We start from the raw sequence: 24,744 nt of genomic DNA on the forward strand, positions 1-24,744 counted from the left end.
AATATAGTTACTATATATACAAACTTCAAATTAATTTCCAGATCAATGTAATATAATGGGATTTGAAAAAAAAATTAGATCGGTAAAGGTGGAATATGAAGCTCAGCCATTATGCATCAATTTTGTCTGTCACTAAAAAAACTGCAATTAAAACTTGAAAGTACATAAGATTAACTTTAAGATGAAATCAAATTTGAAGTGACAAAATGAAAATAGTCGTAATTTTTCTTCCATTAATCGGATTAATGAAGAGAATGAAAAAGCTGCAAATCACATGCTCATTAGTAGTCCAGTGGCTGTGGGCAGCATCCTATATGGAGTCCATCACAGATAATGCATTCATCAAGCCTCCAGGACCACCCAACTTGTAGGAAATGGGGATTTCAATACATATAATTATCACCAGTTCCTGAGTTGTTCTTTGTTCATGAGCTATGAGCTATTCCTCTAGCCCTAGCTTGAGCGTCCTTCACTCCCCTTAGGTACAGCCTCACAACAGGAGAACCGAAAGGGTTCATCTCCGCTTGGCCGCCGCCATTCTCTTCAAAAGCCACAAGGAGCCGGCCTACCAGACCATCCAAGCTGCTCCATGCTTCTGTCAGAGGGCAAGAGCATGAGCATGGCGATGGTGGTTCAGGCCGGTTTAGGGGACAATTTTGGGTGTGGATTTTGGTGTTCCCGAACCGATCTTCCAAGAATTCGAGCACATTTACACCACTGCACTGGGAGAGACGCAAGTGGGGACGATGATTCTTCAGATATTGCTGGAACGCGTTCCAGTCGCGTCGCTTCAGAGATTCATAGCGGCCCACAACCGGGACGAGCAGTGCGGGTTGTGGCGACGGTGGGTAAAAGGGAATTCGCCGATGGTTCACTACCTGATTACTTCGCTGATGAGAAGAGCGGTTAGATGAGACTCTTGCGGCGTTGGCGGCGGCGGCGGCAGCGGCTACTGCGGCTGACATATTGATTTAATTAGCGTTTGCGGTAGATGGCTAACTAGGATTGTGAAGATACAACAAGAGACGAATATACAGAAACGGCAACCGGATTAAGGATGATTCCTTTACCTTTTTGTTCTTTGTTCTCTGCATATAATTACGATAATTTAGATATGATGATCAGAAGAACAATGGGTTTTGAAATGTAGATCACTCGTACCTTCATATATATATATATATATATATACATACAGATGTGAACAACATGAATTTGTAAACCAATAATTATAAGACACGTGTTTAGAGTAAAATTTTGTTACATTAGCATTAAACGGTATGCATTAACCAAATCCATACTGGGAAACAAAGGTGGATGATGCTGAAACTGAGAGGACTTTGTTAAAAAGAGCAAGGGAGGACGTGGAAAGTAGGGCGTAAATGGTTGGAATTCTTTTACTTAATTAAGGAAGCAAGTTTAATATTATTATTATTAATATATTAGGTGGTGGAGATAACTTACGAAAGAAGATCAGTTCAGATGACACTTTCAACTTCCGTATCATCTCTATATACCTTCTCATCACATTCGCTTAAATTAAACTTTGATTTTCTTCTTGTCATTTTAGATTTAAGGTTTATATTATGAGAGTAATTTTTTTTTAATAAATTCAAATTGGGTTGGATTTGTTTAATTTAATTGAAAAATATCGAAGTCGATTATTCAATTTTCTTATATTTATGTTTATTTTAATTTTGATTAATTATTCAATTTTGGGAATGGATGCCAGTTTTTTGCCAGAGAGCAAACAGTGAGAATGTAAAGGGCCGATCGAGCAGCCGCGTGCCGTGTCTGTTCACGCGCCCGACCAAACTTCTCTCACGTTAGACTATTTCGTTTCCTTTTCGAACAAGGCACGGGATGAAACGTAAACCTTGAGGTCTTGGGACGCTTATGTCTTAATTTCATTATTTGTAGATTAAGTATGATTATCAACTAGATTCTCAAAAACTGCTGCGCGCATAAATTAATTTCTTCTGTAAGTAAAAGAATTATTGTTTTTTTAGAAATCATGAGTTCAAGTATCAGTGATTATAAGGATAGTTTAGCGTTTATTATTAAATAATTAAGAGTATTTATAACATATATTACTTTATAATCAATTTCAATTTATTTTATAAAAATTCTATATATTTTAAATATTTAATTACGATATTTTGCTAATAATATTATAATCTGATGTAAATCCAACGATGATTGTACATACAAAATTGATTATTAATGTAAAATTTATTGAGTGATTTCAAGGGTAAAAAAGAGTATTATTCTTCATTGAAGGCTCAAATTCGAGTAACTATATCTACAAGATATGCATACGTTGTTAATAGACTAAGAAAATTATGAATAAATAGTACTTTATAATTACATCATATTATTTAAAAACTAAATTGAATATATTTATAAAAAAAATTGAATATGAGCAAAGTGTGGTGCTTGGTCTGTTGACTGGGTCATATTTCAAAAGCCTATTAGTTTATTATGCTATATATTATTCTATTTTTTAACATGTTTTATTATTGTGATTCGTATATGCATCAGTTGTAGTACTTAATCTTTTATTGCACTAATTTTTGTAATCATATGATACAAAATTTTAAAATTATACTTTTACAAAATATTATATATAGTTATAATTATTTTATTTTATTTTGTAATTATTTATATTGATTAATTTCTATCGTAAAAGAAATGTATATCATTTATTCATTTGAATCGATGAATTTATAGGATTGTTTATATATATTTAAGGACGTTTAATGATTTATCTTTTTATAGTCCTTAATTTTTCGGATTATAAAACAACGCCTTAATTTAGTTTTTTCTCATTATTTTTAATTATATTCATTTTTTACATTATTTTTAGATAATTGATTATTTATATTAAAAACATTATGTTCACGCAAATGAGTAACCTCCATGCATATGAAACACATATTTGTGTAGTGTGTAGGGAAATAAACAATAAATTGAGGATCCAAAGGGAAGAAAAGGAAAGAAAGCAATAATTGGGAGGCAAGGCAGTGACGGGTGGAGACCGGAGAGGAGCAATGTCAATAGTTAGAATAGATATTATGTTTGTTGCCAAAATATATGTGGCCCAGATTTATCCACTCACCCAATATGAGAAGATAAGACAACAGGACATAAATAAGTTTGTCTCTCGCACCACACATTCGCATTTTTTTAATATACCCCATGCATAAATGTTAATGTTGATGGTTATTCAAAAAAAAATGTTAATGTTAATGGTATATACAGGGACAGAGCTCCATTAGGGTCTAAGGAATTTGATTCATGTTAAAATTTATATATTCAATATAATTTTAGTTTAATAGTATTTTAGTTTATGTAAAAATAAATATTTAAATTTAAAAATATAAAAAATTATTAAATATTTAATCAAGTAGGGGTCAAACTAGAGAATGATAAGTCCGTATTCTAAAATTTTTGGTCTAATTACAATTTAAGTCAGTGTAATTTAAATATTAGACAAATTAGAAGTTGTCTTTCGAGTTTTGAGTTTTTTTTTCTTTTCAATTTAAGGTGAATACAATGCAATATATGTATAAAGACTTTCAACTATTTGACAATGAACGTTCAAACCCCTACATACGTGCTTGAACTCGGAATCTCAAGTATAACAACAATCTCTTAATCACTAAGATCGCTATGCTGAATTTCGAGTTTAAATACCTAATAAGTCTTTATATTTTTCTTAAATATTCTAACATTTTGACCCCTGTCAATATTTAATAATGGCTACATCCATGGGTATATATAGAATTTAATTTTGGTACAATTATATCTTTAAGAATTTAACGAATCAAAAATATTTTTCATTAAATAAATATGAATGAATAAAAATGTTTATAAAAATAAATTAAAGTTTGTGCAGAAAACCAAAAAAAACTTGATTATGGAAATCTCCCCTTGGCGGTTTGCACGGGGTTTGGTTAATTGAAGGAAATTTCACAAAGTCACAAACAAGAGTGGAGGAAAAATTAAGAGGTGGTGAATCAACATTGACACACCACCTCAAGTCAAATCATGATTTGGGTCATGGGGTATGTTTAGGCCATTTCAGTGGTTCAATTTGGACACCAGATACCAAGAAAATTTTGGTATATGTCGGGGTGGATGATAGTGGCCGTGCGCACAACTTGGGGATAGAAGGTATTTAAACGGCTATGCTTAGCTCATTATTGCTCCTGTCCTGCTTGAAAAAAATATGCACACATCAAAGACTCAAAATGTGCTGATTGGCGTGCAAGAGATTGACTGCTGTTTATGGAATTGACAAGGCCTTGACCAGGGTGCAATTTAACAGTGTTCACTCCACTAAAATACCTTCAGTTTTTTCAACACACCTCCACTATTATTGGACACCAATATACTTCAATTGTTTTTCTTCTTTCCTAGTCTCTGGATTAATTCTCATCGTTGGCCTGCCTCATTTTTCTATCCAGCTTCAACTACCTGTCGAGCCAAATTCGAGTATCACAGTACTGAATTCCAGTTGCTTGCTGGAATAAGTGAGATTTTTATTTGTAATATATATATATTTTTGATGATTTTGCATCAATTCCATATTTTACTCTTAATGTACTAAATGGAAACATTTACTTGGTAATAACCCGAACAATACCAATCTAGTATAGTTAAAAGCTTAACCTCTTTCGTCAACAGACGGAATATATATTGATTCCGGTAAGTTGCAGAACCCAGAGGAGAGTAAACAGGCACCAATGTACCTTTTATCAGAAACCAACTCCACATCTTCAAGCAACTGATTGCACTGCTCTTTCAAAGCTGTCTTCTGCTGATGATGCATGCTTAACCAGATATGTGAGTTTCGATTGGCTGCATTCATATTGAACATTACAAGGTAAGGATTGGGGCATTTGCAATTATCATCAATCATGAATGCGGCAACTCGGTTAAGATCTAGAGCATCAACATCGGAAAAGTAAGACGTTAGTCTACAAATTTCTTTACAGGAGGAATTAGCGATAAGGCTTGAAGTATGGACCCTCAAAGGTAGAATTAAGGGCAACAATCAAATTGTGGAGCATTAAGGAGCAAAGATGCCATGCAAACTACATCTAGATTAAGAGAACATCCAACATTTTGTTCTCTTCATTCGAAAAATGCCATTTAACTTGCAAGAGTTGAAGTAGTTTTGCACGCTAAGAATATATGAATCCCTATCAAATAACAAAAGAAGATACTGTTAACAATGTATGCATATTACTTGAACTCTCACTGATCAGGGACAGGGACACTAAAATTCCCTAATATTTTGGCCATGGAAAACTACATAATCTTTTTCACTCTACCCGGGGAACCTAATTCTATAGAGTGCCACTCACAACTCAGCTCAGTGCATACCACAGTATGTGTAATTTGCATGTCAACTTGACATGTTCTTCAAAGAAAAAGGGCAAATGCAAATTAAAGTGATCTATGTGCATTGAAGGCTTAGATGTCCACTCCATTGAATTGGTTGATAGCGTACTGCATTGATGGGAACCATAACTGTCCCTCAAAAGATGAGGTAAAAACTTTTGAAAAACCTATCTTGCCGAACCTTAATATATATTAAAAGAGTCAGCACTTTCAATTGATTTAAGGTAGGAATCTCTGCCATCTTCATCACCCCTTATTAGGAGCAGGGAAAAGCAAACAAAGCAACTAGCTAACATAAAAAAGCAGATTTTACAATAAATTGGTGAGCAAAATCCTGATTAGCACCAGCAAACACAATTTGAACTAAAGCCGCACAATTGAAATTTTCCAAGCCTTAGCTTCAAAAGATAAAATACATTGAAACCAAATATATCAACTGAAAAAATAAAACCAAAATAAGGACTGTGATGATTAAAAAGGATGGTCAAATCTCAGTTTACAAAGACATGGATAACATATGTTGCCAACTTTGGCAGACCAGAATAAAAACATAGGTGTTTGGCTAGCAGGTTCAGAGATACACAATTGAACATGTTGGACTCTTTTTGATCAACCAAACTAGCATTTTGTACTATTTTATAGAGCACTTAGGAAAATATAATCAAATAGCCAAGAGGAAAAAAACTCAAAAATAGAGGAAATAAGAAGGTAGTTTACCTTACGTAACGTGAAGATGTTTACCCAGATGAAGACTGCATACAACCAGGTCGGCAAGAGTTTCGGGAGTCTTTGCATCCTGTATCAGTTTAGAAACAAACCCTTATCACATGCACTAAACACATTTGAGTATCGACTAACTGCTTCGAAGCAATAAAACTTTGGGGTGAACTATTCAGCTTCATGATGAATCCAAAATCTAAAAATTGACAGGATTGTGAGGGGCAGGGGGCACAGTAATTGTAATCATGAAACACTACAGTCGTATCCAATCTTGTTCTTGGAGATATAAACAAACACCAAAAGAATTGAGAATTTTCAAGTCTGAATTTCGAGAAACAAAAGTTGCCACAATATAAACTTGCCTTATTAAGTGCTTCAAGAAAAGTGTTTCAGCTTCATCAAAGTTTCCCATATGCATACAGCAGACAGGCTTCCCATTGAGGATCAATCCAGTCATAGGATATTTCTCAGAGAAATCTTGGAAGATCAGATAAGCTTCCTGTATCTTGGAACCACCCTGATAGAGTAGAATAATGTCACTGAACCATCCATGGTTTCTCATTTATAATGCTATTAAAATGAAAAATATCCCATACCACTGCCAGGTTCAACCATGCATTTGCAAGTTGTGTCAGTGTATGATCCTCGTCAATCTGCTGCATGACCCTCAGCTGTCTCTCTGTGTAGTCTGACCGGTGCATCTTAATGAATATTTGCACATTCAGCACATGCCTGAAAGCATAGAGCACAATGACTTCATCAGATGTATCAGAGTTTCCAATTTGCCTTGTATATGTATAAATCACTCAGTTTTTTGCTTTAGCAGTTAAAACAGTCACTAGAAGGAACCTAGGCCTTTCAAAGGACTCACTAGAAGGAACATAGGCCTTTCAAGAGACTCACTTGAAGGAACATATTTTCTAGTGGAATTGGACATCAGCTCCTGATTTGCACCTGTAAGTATATTTGCGGAAAAAAATATTCCATAATAACTCAACATCAAAGACAGAACCACTTGAAAATTGCATTTACGGTAAATACTGGCTTAAGGTTACAACTAACATTATTAACAAGTCCCATCAGGTTGTCAAAAGCTGGAAACTATAAAGACTCCGTGTTATTTCGACCCACCAAACAAAATTGAGAACAGAATAAACATACTGCATCGGTTCCTTCTATTTCAAAATATATACATTAAGCAGGTAGGAATCAGCTGCAACATATAAGAGCCTAATTACTCACTGTAGTTTTTGCTAACCCATTCCTGTGGTATCTTGTATTTTGAAGAGATATCCTATCTGAATTTTTTTTCAAAAATGTCATTTGTTTGTTTGGTTCTAAATCTTTTCTGATATGTGTTTTGCATTTAAAATTATAACTTTCAATGTTAGGCTGGTATAAACTAAAATGAACTGGGATAACTCAAATTTGTAGCAATTGCATCTATTTCGAACCATTAAATCCCGGTGGGTCATTTATTTTTCTCTTTGCAAAGAGAAGAATAAATAAAGCACATCACTTAGAATATATACTCTAGTGTATTCAATGAACTGGAAATTGGGAGCAATTGATATTTGTGTACTGAACCAGTTACATATCATCTTTTTATACAAATGAAAAGCCCAATCCCCACGCTTAAAAACCAATTCAAAGAGCTTTTCTCCACCAAGAGCTTTTATTCTCTTACCAGTCTTTACCCTATCTAAGAGAACTGAAAACACAATAATTCGTTCTGTACCTAAGACACTTGAACCTAAAAGCCTAAAGATCAAATGATCAGACCTACGGTTAAGCATGGCAGATAATTACAGTTCATAACAAACGTTCACAAATTTGACTAAACAAAGAATAATAAACGAAGTAAAAAAAATATAATTAAGACGTAATATAAACTAGGATGAGACAGAGAAAAATCAAGTCAAAGGACTGATAACTCCGTAAAAAGACTATATTTTAGGTCTTTTTACTTAAGTTATTGATTGTCTAAAAGCCATTGACATAGCATTTTAGTTGCATATAGTTGCATTCAGGACATATTTGCATGTGGAATATAAGTTTCGCCGAGGCAAAGTTCATTTAACTAAACTGATGCTGCTGAGGAGAAGGGTTGTTTGTTGGTTTTGATGATGCAGGAAATGACTGAGGAAGAATTTATTTGCCGAGACAAATTAATTTGCTAGGGCCAGTGGAACAAATTTTGTTGCCAATGCGAGTTTTTATCTCACAAGTTTGACGCAACACGAGACAAAACTGCTGACATCACTTGGCCAGCTGTCCAATACATCTCACGTGAAACCATGCCGCCCCTACTAAGGAATTTGGGACCATTACCAGTTGCCATATTATTCACACAATGGGCACGAAACCAAGGGTATTTAGGGAATTTCTAAGGGCACTAAACCCTAGAAATTCCCACTATAAATATCTTATTATACCACCCTAAAGGGAGGAGGAGAGAACATACCCTAAAAGTGAGGCTTGGAGAAAGGCGTCTGCAACAAATCCTTTTCCACCGTTCCCCACTCGACCATCCTTGATGCCCTCCATAGCCAGGCTTCGCCATAGCAGTGGCCAGACCCTCGAGAGAGGTTGGCCGTTGGAGCAATCATGGTCGTGGTCTGATGTAACGGCAGAGCTTTGTTATGAGAGTTTCCCCCCTCTTGTTATTAATTTTCATATCATTTAAGGGCTTGTATTTAAAGATTATTTTTGGGATGATGTTTGTCACACCATAAACTGTTTTATTTGGTGTCGGAAATGCTTAAATGATACTTTATTCGATTGTTAATGAATGATTAAGTATGTTTTGTTGAATGTTGTTTTGTTCATTGTTTTAATCTTTTACCTTGATACTGTAAGAGCTTTTGAAAGATTGTCTGGTGCCACGGCAAAACATTCCTACTCTTTGTAAGAGCTTTTGAAAGATTGTCATTTTTCTAGGAGTTATACCTAATATTCGAAAGAGTTAGGTTAGATCTAGGTGAACAAGGGAACTAGTCCGAGATGTTGAGATTCTAATCCGCCTTAGAGATAAGAAGAGGGTTTCATTCGACTAAGAAGGGTAAATGCTTGAGTAGATAGGCTAGAGATACAGTTTACGCTGAGGGATATTGCCGCAACAACAGTTTGACAAACCAAGGGATGCAGTTCAGGCTGGGTAGTATTGCCCTAGCAAAAGTTCTAGAAACACTCTAGTAAATCCTGTCGGGCAGCATAGGCAAAGCATACTAAATCATCCTAGTTTTTAGAATATATTGAACTAAACATTTTTTTGCCTTGACAACTTTTATTTGTTAACCTTCGCATATTTTTCTCGCCATCACAAAAATTTTCTGTTCACTTCACTTTACAATTTTTTTGCTTTGGCCATACTTTTTCCATCTGTTTTCTACTACTTGTTTTTCCTTTGTGAATACCATTATACAAGAATCTTACACACTAGTAAGTGACACCTAGTTCTAGCTATAGCAATCATAAAAAAATCCCACTAATCCTGTGGAGACAATAAATCATTTACTATTATATTACTTACTTCGATCGTGTATACTTGCATAGAATTATGTGACACAACACACAATTATACACGCGATCAGGGACAACTCACAGTTCCATAGTGCCACCAGCATTGGTGTGTTTAAGAGCCTCATTATAATCTTCTTCGTGCATGAAACAGTTCCAGCAATCAACCTTAAGATGGCATTGTTTCCGATTGCTGGATCTGCCAACCACTCCTTCAAGCTGGAAATTGTTGATTCCTAATCATAAAACACCTCATTCAATTACAGATCATTCATGTAACAAAAAAGAAAACGAAGCAGGTCTGAAAGGAACTTCAACCTTATCGTGAGGGTTGGAGAGATAGAGAGCGAGCAATTTAACGGCTTGAAGAGGAGTGGCAGCGGAGGAATCGATCTCACTGATCACCAGCTAAAATTTTCAGAAACTGTAAATCGTTTAGAGAGAAGAAATACAATTGACATGAAAAAGGAGGGAGTGCTGGAAATACTTGATAGTTGCCGAGGGCGATGTAAGAGCGATAGACGATACAGTCGCGCTCGACTGCGTCATCGGCTGAGAGATGGGGAATATCGCTGTTGTTGATGGCAACTTGGTACGAACCCAAATATAAATCATTCCTCAAACTGAACAAGTGATCTGGGTTTCCAGCCATTTCTTTCTTTTTCCCCCCTAAGAAATTCGAATGGTGAATCAATAGATCTAAAAAATATTCTCAGTAACACAAAACGAAACGAAGAAATTTGTTTCTCTCTCTTTTTTTTAATAAAATAATCCGACGCCTATGAAGAGTGACTGACAAAATTTCCATTCTACACGACACCGTTTCCAATTTATATCTCTTGGGACAATGCCATGAATGGCCCTTACACTATAGAAAATATTTCAATATGGTACAATTATTCAAGAATTTCCATTTTGATACTTACAAATTCATTTTCATCTATTAAAATGGTAATGGTGTTAAGTTGAAAATTTTATTAGATGGATTTGGCTCATTGTGTCATTCGTTGTCTCAACTTATAAAATTCATTTATTTTAATTTTTTGGAGGTGAATCTTCACCTTTTTCCTACAAATAAATAAAAAGTAGATAATTATTTGAAAGTTATTTTAAGATGGATTGAACTTACTGGCTGAGACTATGGATGACGTGGTGAACCAAATCCATATAATAATTTCTCGTAAGTTGACATACTTCTTCAATCACAATTTAACACTTGGTGTCATATAATGATGCCACTTGTCAAAAGAAAATTATTTTTAAAGGTTAAAATTAGAATGTGTCATCCTCTAGTGGGGCCATATGTTAGTTTCTTCTAAAACTATGAAATCAAAATAAATTTTGATTTGTCACATGATATTAAGCAATGTTACATGATATTGTCGCTACATAAACCACCTTAATAAATGGAATGAAACTATAGGTAACTAAAATTTACGTTTTCTAAGAACATATATAATAAGAAGATTTGCAATAGTTTAGGGGTCATGTTATTTTCCCTTTTTTATTTATTTTATGTTCGGTCTAATCCAATGAATTGAGACATTAATTTTTTTTAAATAAAATCATAAATTTAAATTCTATTTAATAACATTTTCTTTAAAAAAATAGACTACATGTTATAATCTCTTAAATCGAAGAACTGTTTTAATCTTATTTTCAAATTATTCTAAAAAAAGTATCGTCTAAATAGGAATAAATTCTTTAAAATAATTGTGTGGAGATTAGGAAAGGGGGGAGGGCTTCCTATAATGAGATCCTAAACTCAAGACACAAAGGGGATATGGCGAAATTGGTAGACGCTACGGACTTAATTGGATTGAACCTTGGTATGGAAACCTACTAAGTGATAACTTTCAAATTCAGATAAACCCTGGAATGAAAAATGGGCAATCCAGAGCTAAATCCTATTATTTTACGAAAATAAACATAAACAAAGGTTCAGCAAGCGAGAATAATAAAAAAAAGGAAAGAAATGATAGGTGCAGAGACTCTACACGAGGTGTTTCACTTGGTGATTATTGTCTCACATTTGGTTTTGAGTTTTGTTTCTTATGAATAATTGAAACCTTAGATGTAAGCGCGCGTGTGTGTTTTAGTGGTAATGTTGGAAGGCAATTGCCTATATTTGACATGGTTATCATCCATGAAAAATGGAATGGAGGAAGGGAATAAATAAATAAATAAGAAAAAGGGAAAAGTGGATGTGCCATGGCTAGTGGCCACCACCTTCGGATCTCAGAAACAGCCAGCCACCGCACCGCCATTATCATGCTCCATCACTCATGCATTTGCCCTCCACTATCCTTCACTTTTAACTCTTCCTCTTATACTATATTATTATCATCATCATCATTCTTTGTTGCTGCCCATTCCCAACCTTTCCCCCCTCCACTCCTTTCCAATAGTTTTGTTGTGGTAAAATTTAATTTAAGATGATTTTGTTCAACTTAAAATGTTATTTTGTTGAATTTAAAATGTTGTGAAAAATGTAATATTTTTAATTACAACTAAAAATATTATTTTATTTAACTTAAAAAGTTATACTCTTAATAAACTTTTGATATAATCAATTTATACTGGTTTTTAATCTTATATTAATAAATTGTTTAATTTCCAACTCCTTTCTTTGTTTCGTTTTCATCTTTAGTGTCTCTAAATTTTAAAATGTTATCTTTATACTTTATTAAAATATAGGAATTAATTCAGAAAGTAACCTAATAGGATAACATTATTAAATTTTGTTATTAAATTATAGGTTTGGAGATCATTAAATTTTGTTGTCACCCTTAAGGTTTTGTCTTGACTAGTTCGATCTGATTTTTGTTGCACATCTAGTTTTGGTAGGTAAATCTTTCGATGAAGATTTTATATAAACACAAAGCCTTGAACTCGAAACATGTATAAATTATACCAAGCTACTTACCACCTAAATCAACCATGTTGGTTTGAAGATTTTCAATTTAATTATTTATATATAAAATTTAAAATCTGAATGTTAAAAAATTTAAGAACTTACTACACGAATCAATTTATCTCAGTAATTAAAGTGATAATTGTTATCCCTATAGGTTTTAGGTTCTAGTACAAGAGATTGTAAGGGTGCTTAAGCTTTTATTGTTAAATGATTGAGAATCTTTATAACAGATACTACATTGTAATCACCTTAAATTAATAAAAAAATTAACTACTTATTCTATTAAATTAATTAGTGATTGGTTGAACTAAATGAATATTTTTCAAAATTTATATTTACTATTTTTTCATAATTTTAATTATAATATTATTTATGATAACGTTATTGAATTAAACGTAATATAAATATAATATACTTTAAAATATTTGCAAATTTAAATGAAAATAAATTATTTTTATCCCGTCTTTATACTTTGATTAAGTACCCTGATTTATGGGGGAAATCCCCAACTTTAAGGATAGGCATGCGGAAGGACTCATGATTGCCCCCCTCGCCTTGTTAATTTCAGTGATGAAAATAATATAACAAAAAGTAACTTGTTGACGTATGTGTCTTGTCAGCTGTCAGGAATACCACTAGGTTACTAGTCATTTTAGTGTATATACATATAAAACATTATGAATTCTGCCAATTTTACTTATTTCTCAAACATTATTATTATAATTATTATTATTGGAAAGATAATACTATCATCATTTAACAATTGGAATTTGCACAGTCATTGTCAATTATTGTGTTTTATGGTGATAATATTTCTATAAATATGTAAAAAAATCACAAATTATTTTTAAAGTTTGGTATGTACACAATAAAATTTGAGAGAGGTTGGGACGGTAGTACCTCTTAAAAGAAGTTTAAATTACTTTATAAAATCAAAATATATTTTATATTTTTATTGATAATTTAATTTTATATTCTCAAACTTTTATAATATATATATATATATATATATTAAAAATGTTGACACCCTATCATCAAGTCTTACGTTCATATATGTCCATCTTAAGTATAATGTATTCAAGAGAATGATAGTAATTAAATGACATACAATAATAGTATTAAAAAATGATTACATTAATCATTTATATCCAATGGTAAGTAGACTAGATTTGCCAAAGGTTTATTATCTTGATGTGAAATATTTTAGGTTTTATTTTGTAAATCTCTATATAAATATCCTTTTAACAACAATTAGATACCAAACCTCTTTTATTTTTATTTAAAAAAACCCAACATTTCCTGATAAAAACAAAGAAAAACGAAAGGCAAGTAGATCAAAGGTGGTTGAACTATCTTAAATTATCATTTTAATTATTGAATTTTAAAATAATAAAAAATCATTAAATTATTACAAATCTATCATTATAACGTTATAAGTTTTATAAATTTAATGATAATTTTATAACTATTCAATGAAAATTAATAATCATTTTATTGTCGTAAGATATTTCATAATCTCCTCCTTTCGATCTTACGAAAAAACCATTTATTTATTAAAACCTCTACGATTTGGTTCTCAAAACCTCTTGATAAGAATCTATAGCAAAGGGGAGGAGATCCCAATCACTTCCAAAGGAGAAAAGCTTTATGAAAGAAAGACGCTAGAACAACATCAGCTACAGGGAAAGCTCTTCGATCCTGGTTTTCCTGTAATTGGATTCAGAATTATGAATTGTCCACCGTGAGACTCGATCCTAAAATCACAAAGTTAAGAGCCTTACACTCTTACCAATTGAACTGGACGGACAATTCTTCGAAACCATAAAATGTTTTGTTTAAAATAAGTTTATAATTCAATTTGAAAAAAAATTAATAATAATTTTATAATAGTTCGATAAATGTAACGATATTCTATATTTTTTTAAAATATAATAATTAAAAATAGTTTAAATACAGTTCAGTGATTTTTAATATAATTTTTTAAGAAATTAAAAGAAAATTAACGTTGATATTTGTTGAAATAGTGTTTAAAATGGAGTAAAAAAAACGTTAAGAAAAACAAAGCACAGCATTGGAAAGTTACGGATTCTCTTCATCCATTCATAATCTTAACTCCCTTTTTCTTGTAATTATAAATAAATAAATGGGAGAAAAAAGAAAAAAAAAGTGGTGCTGTCAGAGTCCATCAACTCTGTCAATGGTACTATTTCTTAATTAACGGCTCCTTGTGAACTTTCTTTTCTTCAACTACAGCTGTGTTCCCACATTCCTCATAAAGGAAGAGGGTAGGCCTTTTCTTCTTCTTCACCACTGCTTCGGCTTACTAAACCTTCTGCTGCTTGGCTGCATCTTCCAGTGTGAAGGTTTTGCTCGGTTTAAAAATCTGGGATTTGTTTTCTTCATTTCACTCGAAATGAGCAAATTTCATTGCCTTTATTTGGTGCTGTTGCCGCTTTGTTTTGGGTTTTTTTTGTGAACACTCTGAGTATGGAGGATTCGGGTTCAGATGCAATCACTGCTGTTTACATTGTCATTCTTAAGCAAGCTCCTGCCGCTCATCGCTTTGAGGAACAGCTAAGAAGGTGGGGTCATCATCGGTTCCACAATGATTCTTCTTCGGGGAGATTAAACAGGTTTCACAAACCAAGGTACGGAATTTTACCCTCCCTTCAGGAGAATCAAAACGTTGTCGGCAACAGTTCTTCTTTTTATATTTAAAAAAGGATGTTCTTCTGAAAATTGTGATTTTCTGTTTTTGTATTATTCTAATTGTTTTAATAATTTAAGTACTTGGAATTTCTGAAGTGTAATTCTGTGTTTTGATATTTATTTTTATTTAAAAAATAACTTATGAAGTGTTGATTGTTAATTATTATTTAAACAGTAAGGGTCCCTCTTGTTTCTTCCTGTGGGGCTTAGAGGAATTGGCTATTAGAGAATGTCAAATCCAGCATACGTCTTGTCTTTAGTTTTTTTTAGAAAAAAAATCCTTTTTAAAATCTTTTTTTGGGTGTCCTATTAATAGTATTACTACCCAAAAAAGCAAAATCTCCTTCTGGAAACTATTATTTATGCTTGCAAAATACTTCCATAAATAATCAATAATTTGCTGAATGCTGATTATTGTGTTTGTTGTTCCCTTTATCACTTCTCTCAAGAGTTGCATGTATCTCATTTGTTTTTCTTGAATCCATTATAGTATAGGTTGATTGGAGATGTAAAATTTTGAAATTTGACTGATTCTTTGTTTTGGACATATTCTTTTATATGTAGAAATAATTCAAGATCTCATCCAAGTTCTGTATCATATATTTCTCGAGTTCATGATTCTTTATTAAGGAGAGCCTTGAGGGGGGAGAAATATCTGAAGTTGTATAGTTACCAGTACTTGGTCAATGGCTTCGCTGTGTTCATCACCCCTGAACAGGTAGAACTTCAATCAACATTCCTCATAATTATCCATCATTTTGTCAAATGCTATCATCATTATCCTGCTGAATGTTTTTTTCTTTTTGGAAATTATAGCATTTTCAAGTATAATAATTGATTACTTACTAAATACATGAAATACGTTTGACTCATATTCTTTGTGTAGTTTTGCATAAAAGCTTTTAATTTCCTTCTTGAAATTTTTGTTATTAATTAGGCAGAATGGTCTTGGTTTTGTTGTGTTATTCATTTTTAAGGCGAACAAGCTTTCGAAGAGAAGGGAAGTTGCAAATATTGTATTGGATTTCTCTGTTAGAACTGCAACCACACATACTCCACAGTTTTTGGGTTTGCCAAAGGGTGCATGGACTCAGGGAGGGGGATTTGAAACTGCTGGAGAGGGAATTGTAATTGGATTCATTGATACTGGTATTGATCCAACTCATCCCAGCTTTGCTGATGATGTATCTGAGCATTCATACCCAGTTCCAGCCCATTTCTCTAGCGTCTGTGAGGTGACACGGGAATTTCCGTCCGGATCATGCAATAGGAAGCTTGTTGGAGCACGCCATTTTGCAGCATCTGCTATAACAAGAGGAATATTCAATTCATCAGAGGACTATGCATCACCATTTGACGGTGATGGCCATGGCACGTGAGTGAATCTCTTGCATCTTCGGTGATAATTGTTGTATTAGTGCTATTTTCAGTCCTTTGATATTTTCTGAGTTTATAGGCAACCTTCTTTTCACATATTGTATGAACAAGGGGCTTATTTTTACCACAATAGTGTCGGTGCTAAATTATCTGCGATAACTTCTGGCTACCTACTTATGTGCTGAACTGATATTATCGGTTTTGACTCAATCTTCTAATGCTGCCCATGAATATAATATTAACGCAGGCACACAGCTTCTGTTGCTGCAGGAAACTATGGAATTCCAGTGGTGGTAGCTGGGCACCACTTTGGAAATGCTAGTGGGATGGCTCCTCGTTCACAGTAAGTTCACAAAACTGAATCTCTGTTTCAATTATTTTCCAAAACTACCTTGCTATGCCCCGCCCTACTCCTTCAACACTTTGATAGTGAGTCGTTCGTAGTTGTCGTTAATTAACATATTGAACAGATTCCTCAGTCATTTCATTCTGACTATGCATTTAGCTTGGTTGCTGAGTCTTGGGAATGATTCCAGCTGAACTTTCTGAGCCATATTTCGTATAAAGATGCATCGGACTCTTTTCCTGTGTTTCTGTTTAATCATAGTAATGATGTGGCCATGTTTTCCAGTATTGCTGTTTACAAGGCTTTGTATAAGAGCTTCGGAGGATTTGCCGCAGATGTAGTTGCTGGTATAGACCAGGTACGTCATGGTTTGAAATGGAACTGTTGAGTAGTATTTTGGTTACTCATTCATGACCATTTGAAAATGAAAATTTAGAGGGACTTGCTTTTTGGGAACTGATCTTATAGTACTCGAATATTATCTGTAGTTTCATGCTATAACCCTTCAAACAAATTATCTGAGCCTTTCCCCACCCTAAAATATTGCAAATATTTCTTTCTATACGCATTGTGTCCACTCTTGTAAGAAGCCTCGTCTTTTTTTAACATTTGCACCAAATCGACATGCTTCTTCGTTCTAGAAGAAGCCCTTTTGTTAAATCAGAAGGAAATAAAAGCCATGCGTGTAGCATTCCAAGGCCACCATGAGAATTTTCTTAGGTCCTCTGGTCACTGAGAATTCCTTGGCAAAAATGGTAAGACCTTGCATCCGTCTTATAGACCACAGAATATCGATTGGAAATAAGGGATCTTCTCCGGCAAGATTTCTTTTGGCTAAAGTGAAAACTCTTCTATTTATTTATTTGTAAGAATTAAGCATGGAGATTGAATCCTTCTTTTTCTCGCAACCATTTTTGCATCCATAATCAAGTGCTTTATCATGATACATTTTTAGGCTGCTCAAGACGGGGTCGACATAATAAGTTTATCGATAACTCCTAACAGGCGTCCACCTGGTATTGCAACATTTTTCAATCCCATCGACATGGCATTGCTATCAGCTGTAAAGGCTGGCATTTTTGTTGTGCAAGCTGCCGGCAATACTGGACCATCACCTAAGAGCATGTCCTCTTTCAGTCCATGGATCTTCACTGTTGGTGCTGCCTCTCATGACAGAGCATATTCTAACTCCATCATCCTTGGAAACAATGTAACTATCCCTGGAGTTGGACTTGCACGTAAGTTTACCTTTTAAATGTATTGGCTTCTTCATTTATCTGATGGATTATAAGTTTTTTCATTGTTAAATGGCATGCTTTGACAAATTGGCAAAGAAAGAAAGAGAAAAAAAATGCATTGCATAAAAAGGTTTCAGCCTAATTTTATTATAAATGTCATGCAGAGTATCCGTTATTACGAAGCTTACATAATACTTACTTTTCTCTTTTTTTTATTTCTTGGCAGCGGGGACAGATACAGATAAAATGTATACACTGATTTCAGCAGTTCATGCTCTAAACAATGACACAATACTTGCCAAAGATATGCATGTGGGCGAATGCCAAGACTCCAGTTACTTCAATGAGGAACTTATCCAAGGAAACCTGTTAATCTGTAGCTACTCAATCCGATTTGTGCTTGGACTCTCTACTATCAAGCAGGCGTTAGAAACTGCAAAGAACCTCGGTGCAGCTGGAGTGGTGTTCTACATGGATCCTTTTGTAATTGGTTTTCAGCTTAATCCCACGCCATTGGAAACGCCTGGCATTATAATTCCATCCCCAGAGGATTCCAAGGTGCAGTTTCTACATATTTTTTTTCCACAAGGCACATGCAAATTCTTTTATCATAATTTCTCATGTCTTGTTTCGTTGTTTTTAATTGCATATGGTGGGAAAATGTTGGCAATTTTTTCTATATCATCTGATATTTTTGTAACTGGTGTTAGAATCCAGAGTACCCTCTCTCTACCTATACACAGGCGTCCACGAACACAAACACAATAAGAGAATTTACTGATTTTTATAATTGTTGTGAGCAGATTTTACTCCAATATTACAATTCTTCTTTGGAGAGAAATGGACTTACAAGGAAAATTTCTAGATTTGGGGCTGTTGCAATCATTTCAGGTGGACTGAAAGCAAACTATAGTATTACTGCTCCAAAAGTTATGTATTACTCGGCCAGAGGACCAGACCCAGAAGACAGTTTTCTAGATGATGCAGACATAATGAAACCTAACTTGATTGCTCCTGGAAATATGATATGGGCTGCCTGGAGTTCGCTTGGCATGGATTCCGTTGAATTCCAAGGTACTAAAATAGAGAAGTAACGGATAGTTGAGTTAAAATTCTATATAAGCAGCAGCATTATTCTTAAACAATTAACTTGACTTCTTAGGTGAAAGCTTTGCGATGATGTCTGGAACAAGCATGGCTGCTCCTCATATTGCTGGGCTTGCTGCACTGATAAAACAAAAGTTTCCTCATTTTAGTCCTGCCGCCATCGCATCTGCACTCTCTACAACAGCTTCTCTTTATGACAATAGCGGTGGCCCCATTATGTCCCATCGTACTTATGCTAATCCTGATGTAAACCAGTCTCCAGCAACACCATTCGACATGGGGAGTGGTTTTGTGAATGCTACTTCAGCTCTCAATCCCGGTCTAACCTTAGATTTGAGTAAGTCATTCTGCTTTTGCAAATAACTTTTTCTACAGGACATTTTGCGGTAGTTGTGTGCATCTCATTCTTACTATTTACTTTCTTATTGCAGCATATGATGATTATATGTCTTTTCTTTGCGGCATCAATGGTTCTGGTCCAGTAGTCTTGAATTACACTGGTCAAAACTGTTGGGCCTATAATTCTAATGTTGGTAGTGCTGACCTGAACCTGCCATCCATTACCGTTGCTAGACTGAACCAGTCTAAAACAGTTGAAAGAACAGTGTCTAACATTGCTGGCAATGAAACGTACAGAATTGGTTGGAGTGCTCCGTATGGGGTGTCGGTGAAGGTGACTCCAACTCAATTCTTTATTGGCATGGGAGAGAAGCAGGTCTTGACAATACTCTTTAATGCAACAATGAACCACTCTGTCGCTAGCTTTGGGAGGATAGGACTTTTTGGTGACCAAGGTCATAAGCTCAACATTCCATTATCGGTCATTGTAAAATTTTCTTACAATACCACCAATAGCTGAGGGTCTTTCAAATAGTGATTTTAGTGATGGATTGGATTGTTGTTTCTTCTTTTCGGCTTCAGCTTTCATGGATGTAACCGATTTTTTTCATTCCCTTGGCCTGTAAATGAGTAAAATCAAATTGTAATATAGAAATAAAAGGATTAAATAATTTGTTGTGCTTCATTTAGCCCACTTTATCCATCCTTTTTGCTTTTTTTCCCTTTTGCTAACCCCTTGAAATAATGTCACGGCTCCAATGTAAGAAAATGAGAGCATTGTATAATGAATAAGAATATTTGTAATTTGATGAACAGAAGTAATTGAATCAGCTAAGCAATGATCGCATACAGCTTATCCCACCCATAACGTTAGTACACTATTTCTTTGATATATAGTTCTTCAAGTTCACATTTACAGTCCTTTTCAGCATCAAAGAATGAATGCCATGAAGTTTCAACTGGTCTCAAGGTCCTCTCATTTTCTGAACAATGTGCCTACCCCTTTCTTCAATGTGTCGCTTCTTCTCTTCAAGTTTCTCTCCCATTTTCTTCGTCAAATCCATCATCCTTGCCCTCCTCCCCGTCTTCTTTGACCTTGAATCAATGTCGTCGCCTACATTACTCTGCCGTTCAGACTCGGTCAAAGACCTAGATACCGACACAGAATCTGAAGTTTCCTCTCTATTCTGCTGGTGTGTTTCATGTGGTTCATCAATCGCAAGAAGGGGAGTTCTTAGATCTTGCAAAGACCTACTCTTTGCTGAAGAACTTGATGACGGTATGGCTTCAGACTCGGTGCCTAAATCCCGAGAGGAATCCTTCTTCGGCTTTGGATTCTTGCTCTCTGGATGAGAGCTTGAGGTTTTCCTGCTATTTTCCTTTGCTTCAATGTTATTATCCGTAGCTGCCTCTTGATTAAGCCATATAAATGGGGCATCTTTCCTTGGGACCCAATCATCTTTTTCTGCTAGCATGAAAGGAATGCATGCACTCTCACAGTTTGGAAGCACCATAGTTTCCCGTATAGCCGCCTGCACAAATGATAGAAACATCAAATGTAAGTTCACTTGGCCAGTTTCTTTCACTGTATCAATGCCAAAGTTGATGGATATGTATATAAAAATTAGCTTTCATTTTTATACTAACCAACTTTGGGGTCGACCTCATCCTCTTCAGGAAGATTCAAATGCTTTCCAAAATGCTCAAAGCCTTCAAGAAGGTCTGAAGAGACATTCTCAGCAGAACTTGATTCTGAACTCGGATCCACTAGGCCTTTTTGAAAATCCTGGTCACTAACTTCTAGTCTGGTCTCAACATCTAACAGAATTCCATGAGAATATTCAGCATCAACTTCAAATGCCCATACCTCATTCATGTCTGTAGGAAGAAGCCTCGTTGCATGGATATAAGGTGGGAGGTTTCCAATGTCTAAATCAGTACAAATGACTTCACCAATGTAACTAGGGGTCCTCATATTGGACAATGTTCTCTGTTATATCAAATCATATAATTAATCAAAAACCACCTTTGATGTGCATTAGGATACGTTTTCAAAAGAACTAATTACATGAATACCTAGAAGACAAAATGACCATCAAATGTCTAAATCAAAACATTGATGCAGTAAAAGAACACAAAAATGTAGTCTACATTGACACCAAAATACTGGGTAATACCAAAATTTTGATTGTACTAACAAAGGAGATGTTGAATAAAGAAACTTGAAATAACCGCTTGAAAAAAACAAAACAGTTTTTCCTTTTCCCTTGTTTTGGCTGGAAAACAAATCAGAAGTCGAAATGCAATCTTTTTTATAATAACAAATGAACCAAAATGCAACAAATGACATGAACAGGCAATACCCAGCACAAAAAGAAAAAGGAAGTCCAGTTCTGGTGACTATCCAACCTGAATCCGTGCTTGAATAGAACTTTTCAACGCTGCATTTCCTTTGATATCAAAAAACATTCGAGAAATTAACAAGTTCCAGCAGAGCGTCCCTTCATCAAAACTAAACTTTTCTTGTTCTGAATCAGCATCAGAAGCAACAGAAGCACTTTGACTAACTGTACAAGGAAAACCTTGCTGTAATGGAAATGGCATATTTTCTTCGGTCGAATTGTTTGGTACTTTCTTTGTCACTGAATCTTGGAATGGATGCTGTTTCTCACAAGTCTTTCTATCTTCACGGGCAGTTTGAGATGTCCAAATTCCCTTATTTTCCATACCAGGCTTTATGGCCTTTTTGGAAAGCTTTCTCCAAAATAATCTAACTTTTGATGAAGATCCATCAAATTTACCTCCCTTATCCATTGGCTCAGCACTGAAACCTAAAGAGGGTTTCATAAACGACGGATATCCAGCATTTAAAGATGCTAAGTAAGCACGAAAGTCTTCATTCAGCTTAGCAAACAAGCTCAGCTTTTCTTTATCCTCAAATGAAGCAAGACGAAGAGATTGGCACCATGATGCCTTCTCCCAAGAAGTCTCCAGATAAAGGTAAATTGTTTTACTTCCATTGTAGATGGGTGAAGTTTTGCTTTCCACTCTTATTGGAAATCTCTTGGTCCTATCAAAAACATTCATACAAAGGCAAATGAATGAAACAAAGACAAATATTTTGAAAGTGCATAACTTGGACCAACTCTGATTAAGCTATATCATATCAGAATTGTATTGTATGATCCGAAGGCAACAAACTAACCAAGACTGGCATCTATATGCTTAATTCTTAAGAACTACAAAAGCTTGATTGAAAACCCAAAACTTGAACTTACAACTTGAAGCAAAAAGATGAGATGAGGCAGATAGGCTTCAGAGTTGAGACTGAAGTAAGAATCATTGTCGTAAATACATGAACATTGAACAATGAAGCAAGAAAGAAGAGTGAAAGAAAGGGGCAGAATACCATTTTCTTGAGGGTAAATTGGTTGCGGAAACAGCCTCAATGATGCAGCCCTTAAGGGGAATAGTAGTAGTGCGGGAAGCATCAGAATGTATGAAAACCAAGTTGTTTTCCAGGATTTTAGCATGTTTTCGGGTAGGGGAAACCTCCAAGGGCGAGTCCTTTTTTCGCTTCTGCTCCCTGGGTGTTGGAGCTTTTTCTGATTCAAGAACCCAAACAGTCCCCTAACACAAAACAAGATGCAAGCAAGTTCAAATTTCAGCAAGAAAATATACGAAATATGGGAGCAAAGTACAAACCTGCTTGTTGTAAGCGAAATCGAGGGGAGGTTGAGACTGGGGATTCGAGGCAGCAAGAGATTCTCGTTTGATCCTTCGATTCAATCGATTTAACACGAACAACAATCCCACCAGTTCCAGACTCACAACTGCTAGCACTCCAACAACCAACCCAACGAAGAACACACTCCACATCTTTCTTTTGGTTCGATTCAACTATTGGGAAGAACGAACGGACAGACACTATTTCTTTTAAAACCGTTTATATTCTTTTCTTTTCTTTTCCTTTCTTATTCTTCCTTTTTCTTTCTTGCGTAGGCGGTAACTTGTTCTGAAAAATACTTAAAACTAAATTCCCTTTATAATTAAATTCGAAAGGAATTTGCTTTTTCACATTCCCCTTGTTATAGATCCAGTAACACAAACTTTTATCTCAAGTGGATAATATTTATATATCTCATAGTAAAATTTAAATGAATGTCATGTGCAAATTCTTTTTAAATGAATGATATATTTTATCTAAAAATATATTTATAAAATTAATTTAACTAATGATTACAAGTTAACTAATAAAAAAAATTAGATATATATATTTATAGTCTTGTGTTAGCTCTTCAAGTATTGAATCTACAAATATATGTATCTCTGTAATAATATTAATTTTAACTTAAAACCTTTAATTAATAATTTTTCAATTCAATTAATCTTTAAGTAATCCATAACTCCGAATTCAAGTAGATCTACAAAAGTTATTATAAAATTTAATTTTATTAGTTTTAAATTTTTATATATTAATTTAATTAATAAAATAGCAATTACAATCCAATATGAATAACACAATATTAAGTTATTATACTTGACACGATAGTGTAAAATAAATATTTTACGGATGGAAAAGATATTTATAAATATTTTAACGAATGATCATTGATTGTTGGTGTGGTGATAAACAAATTATATATATATCACCACACCAACAATATATATATATTACTTTTGTCATCCAATCCAACCAACCGAATTAATCATCACATCAGTCACACTTGTGCTTTATACTGATAGCATTAAACTAATTTAAATATAAGATAAAAAAAAAGTTTACTTCGGACTTTGATGGATCTTCAACAATCGAAATTTACCTTTGAAGATATAAATGATGAAGAGGTCAAGACGGACAAGAACATATCTCAATTTGGATTCTATCAGACGACAAGCAGCAAAGATCATATAGTGAAAATTTAAAAAGTTGGTATAAGTAAATGCATCTCTCTTCATTTCCTTTATGATCAATTCATTACGGACAATGCTTTTACACCATTTTTAACTCTACTATATTCTGTTGAACTTTTCCACTATAACTAGTTCTTCTGCACACACACGTT

The 24,744-nt window shown here is 34.3% G+C and overlaps 3 protein-coding genes and 1 pseudogene across 4 annotated transcripts; 1 reads left to right on the plus strand and 3 right to left on the minus strand.

Moving 5' to 3' along the window:
* Window positions 1–213: 213 nt before the first annotated feature.
* LOC120200669 (protein G1-like6) lies at window positions 214–1,161 on the minus strand. Its single transcript, XM_039201440.1, has one exon. The coding sequence runs from the start codon at window positions 963–965 to the stop codon at window positions 426–428; it is 540 nt and encodes a 179-aa protein (XP_039057371.1). The 5' UTR covers window positions 966–1,161; the 3' UTR covers window positions 214–425.
* A 5,215-nt stretch (window positions 1,162–6,376) lies between these two features.
* LOC120200668 lies at window positions 6,377–23,327 on the minus strand (annotated as a pseudogene).
* LOC120200671 lies at window positions 8,541–23,605 on the minus strand. Its single transcript, XM_039201441.1, has 6 exons — window positions 23,384–23,605; window positions 23,088–23,308; window positions 22,088–22,748; window positions 21,326–21,668; window positions 20,556–21,263; window positions 8,541–8,551 (listed from the first exon to the last, which is right to left on the minus strand). The coding sequence occupies exons 1-5, from the start codon at window positions 23,555–23,557 to the stop codon at window positions 20,644–20,646; spliced, it is 2,019 nt and encodes a 672-aa protein (XP_039057372.1). The 5' UTR covers window positions 23,558–23,605; the 3' UTR covers window positions 8,541–8,551; window positions 20,556–20,643.
* LOC120200667 (subtilisin-like protease SBT2.2) lies at window positions 14,720–20,294 on the plus strand. Of its 2 annotated transcripts, XM_039201439.1 has the most exons (11): window positions 14,730–14,847; window positions 14,919–15,210; window positions 15,836–15,989; window positions 16,249–16,646; window positions 16,896–16,991; window positions 17,280–17,352; window positions 17,950–18,232; window positions 18,459–18,790; window positions 19,036–19,306; window positions 19,395–19,676; window positions 19,771–20,294. In XM_039201439.1, exons 2-11 carry the CDS (start codon window positions 15,050–15,052, stop codon window positions 20,196–20,198), a joined length of 2,478 nt encoding a protein of 825 aa, XP_039057370.1. In that variant the 5' UTR covers window positions 14,730–14,847; window positions 14,919–15,049; the 3' UTR covers window positions 20,199–20,294. The 2 variants fall into 2 exon arrangements, with proteins under 2 accessions (XP_039057369.1, XP_039057370.1); XM_039201438.1 differs by having other exon boundaries at window positions 14,720–15,210.
* Window positions 23,606–24,744: the final 1,139 nt, after the last annotated feature.

This window comes from Hibiscus syriacus, unplaced genomic scaffold (genome assembly GCF_006381635.1).
Source record: "Hibiscus syriacus cultivar Baekdansim isolate YM2019G1 unplaced genomic scaffold, ASM638163v2 tig00006399_pilon, whole genome shotgun sequence".
Classification (NCBI taxonomy): Eukaryota; Viridiplantae; Streptophyta; class Magnoliopsida; order Malvales; family Malvaceae; genus Hibiscus; species Hibiscus syriacus.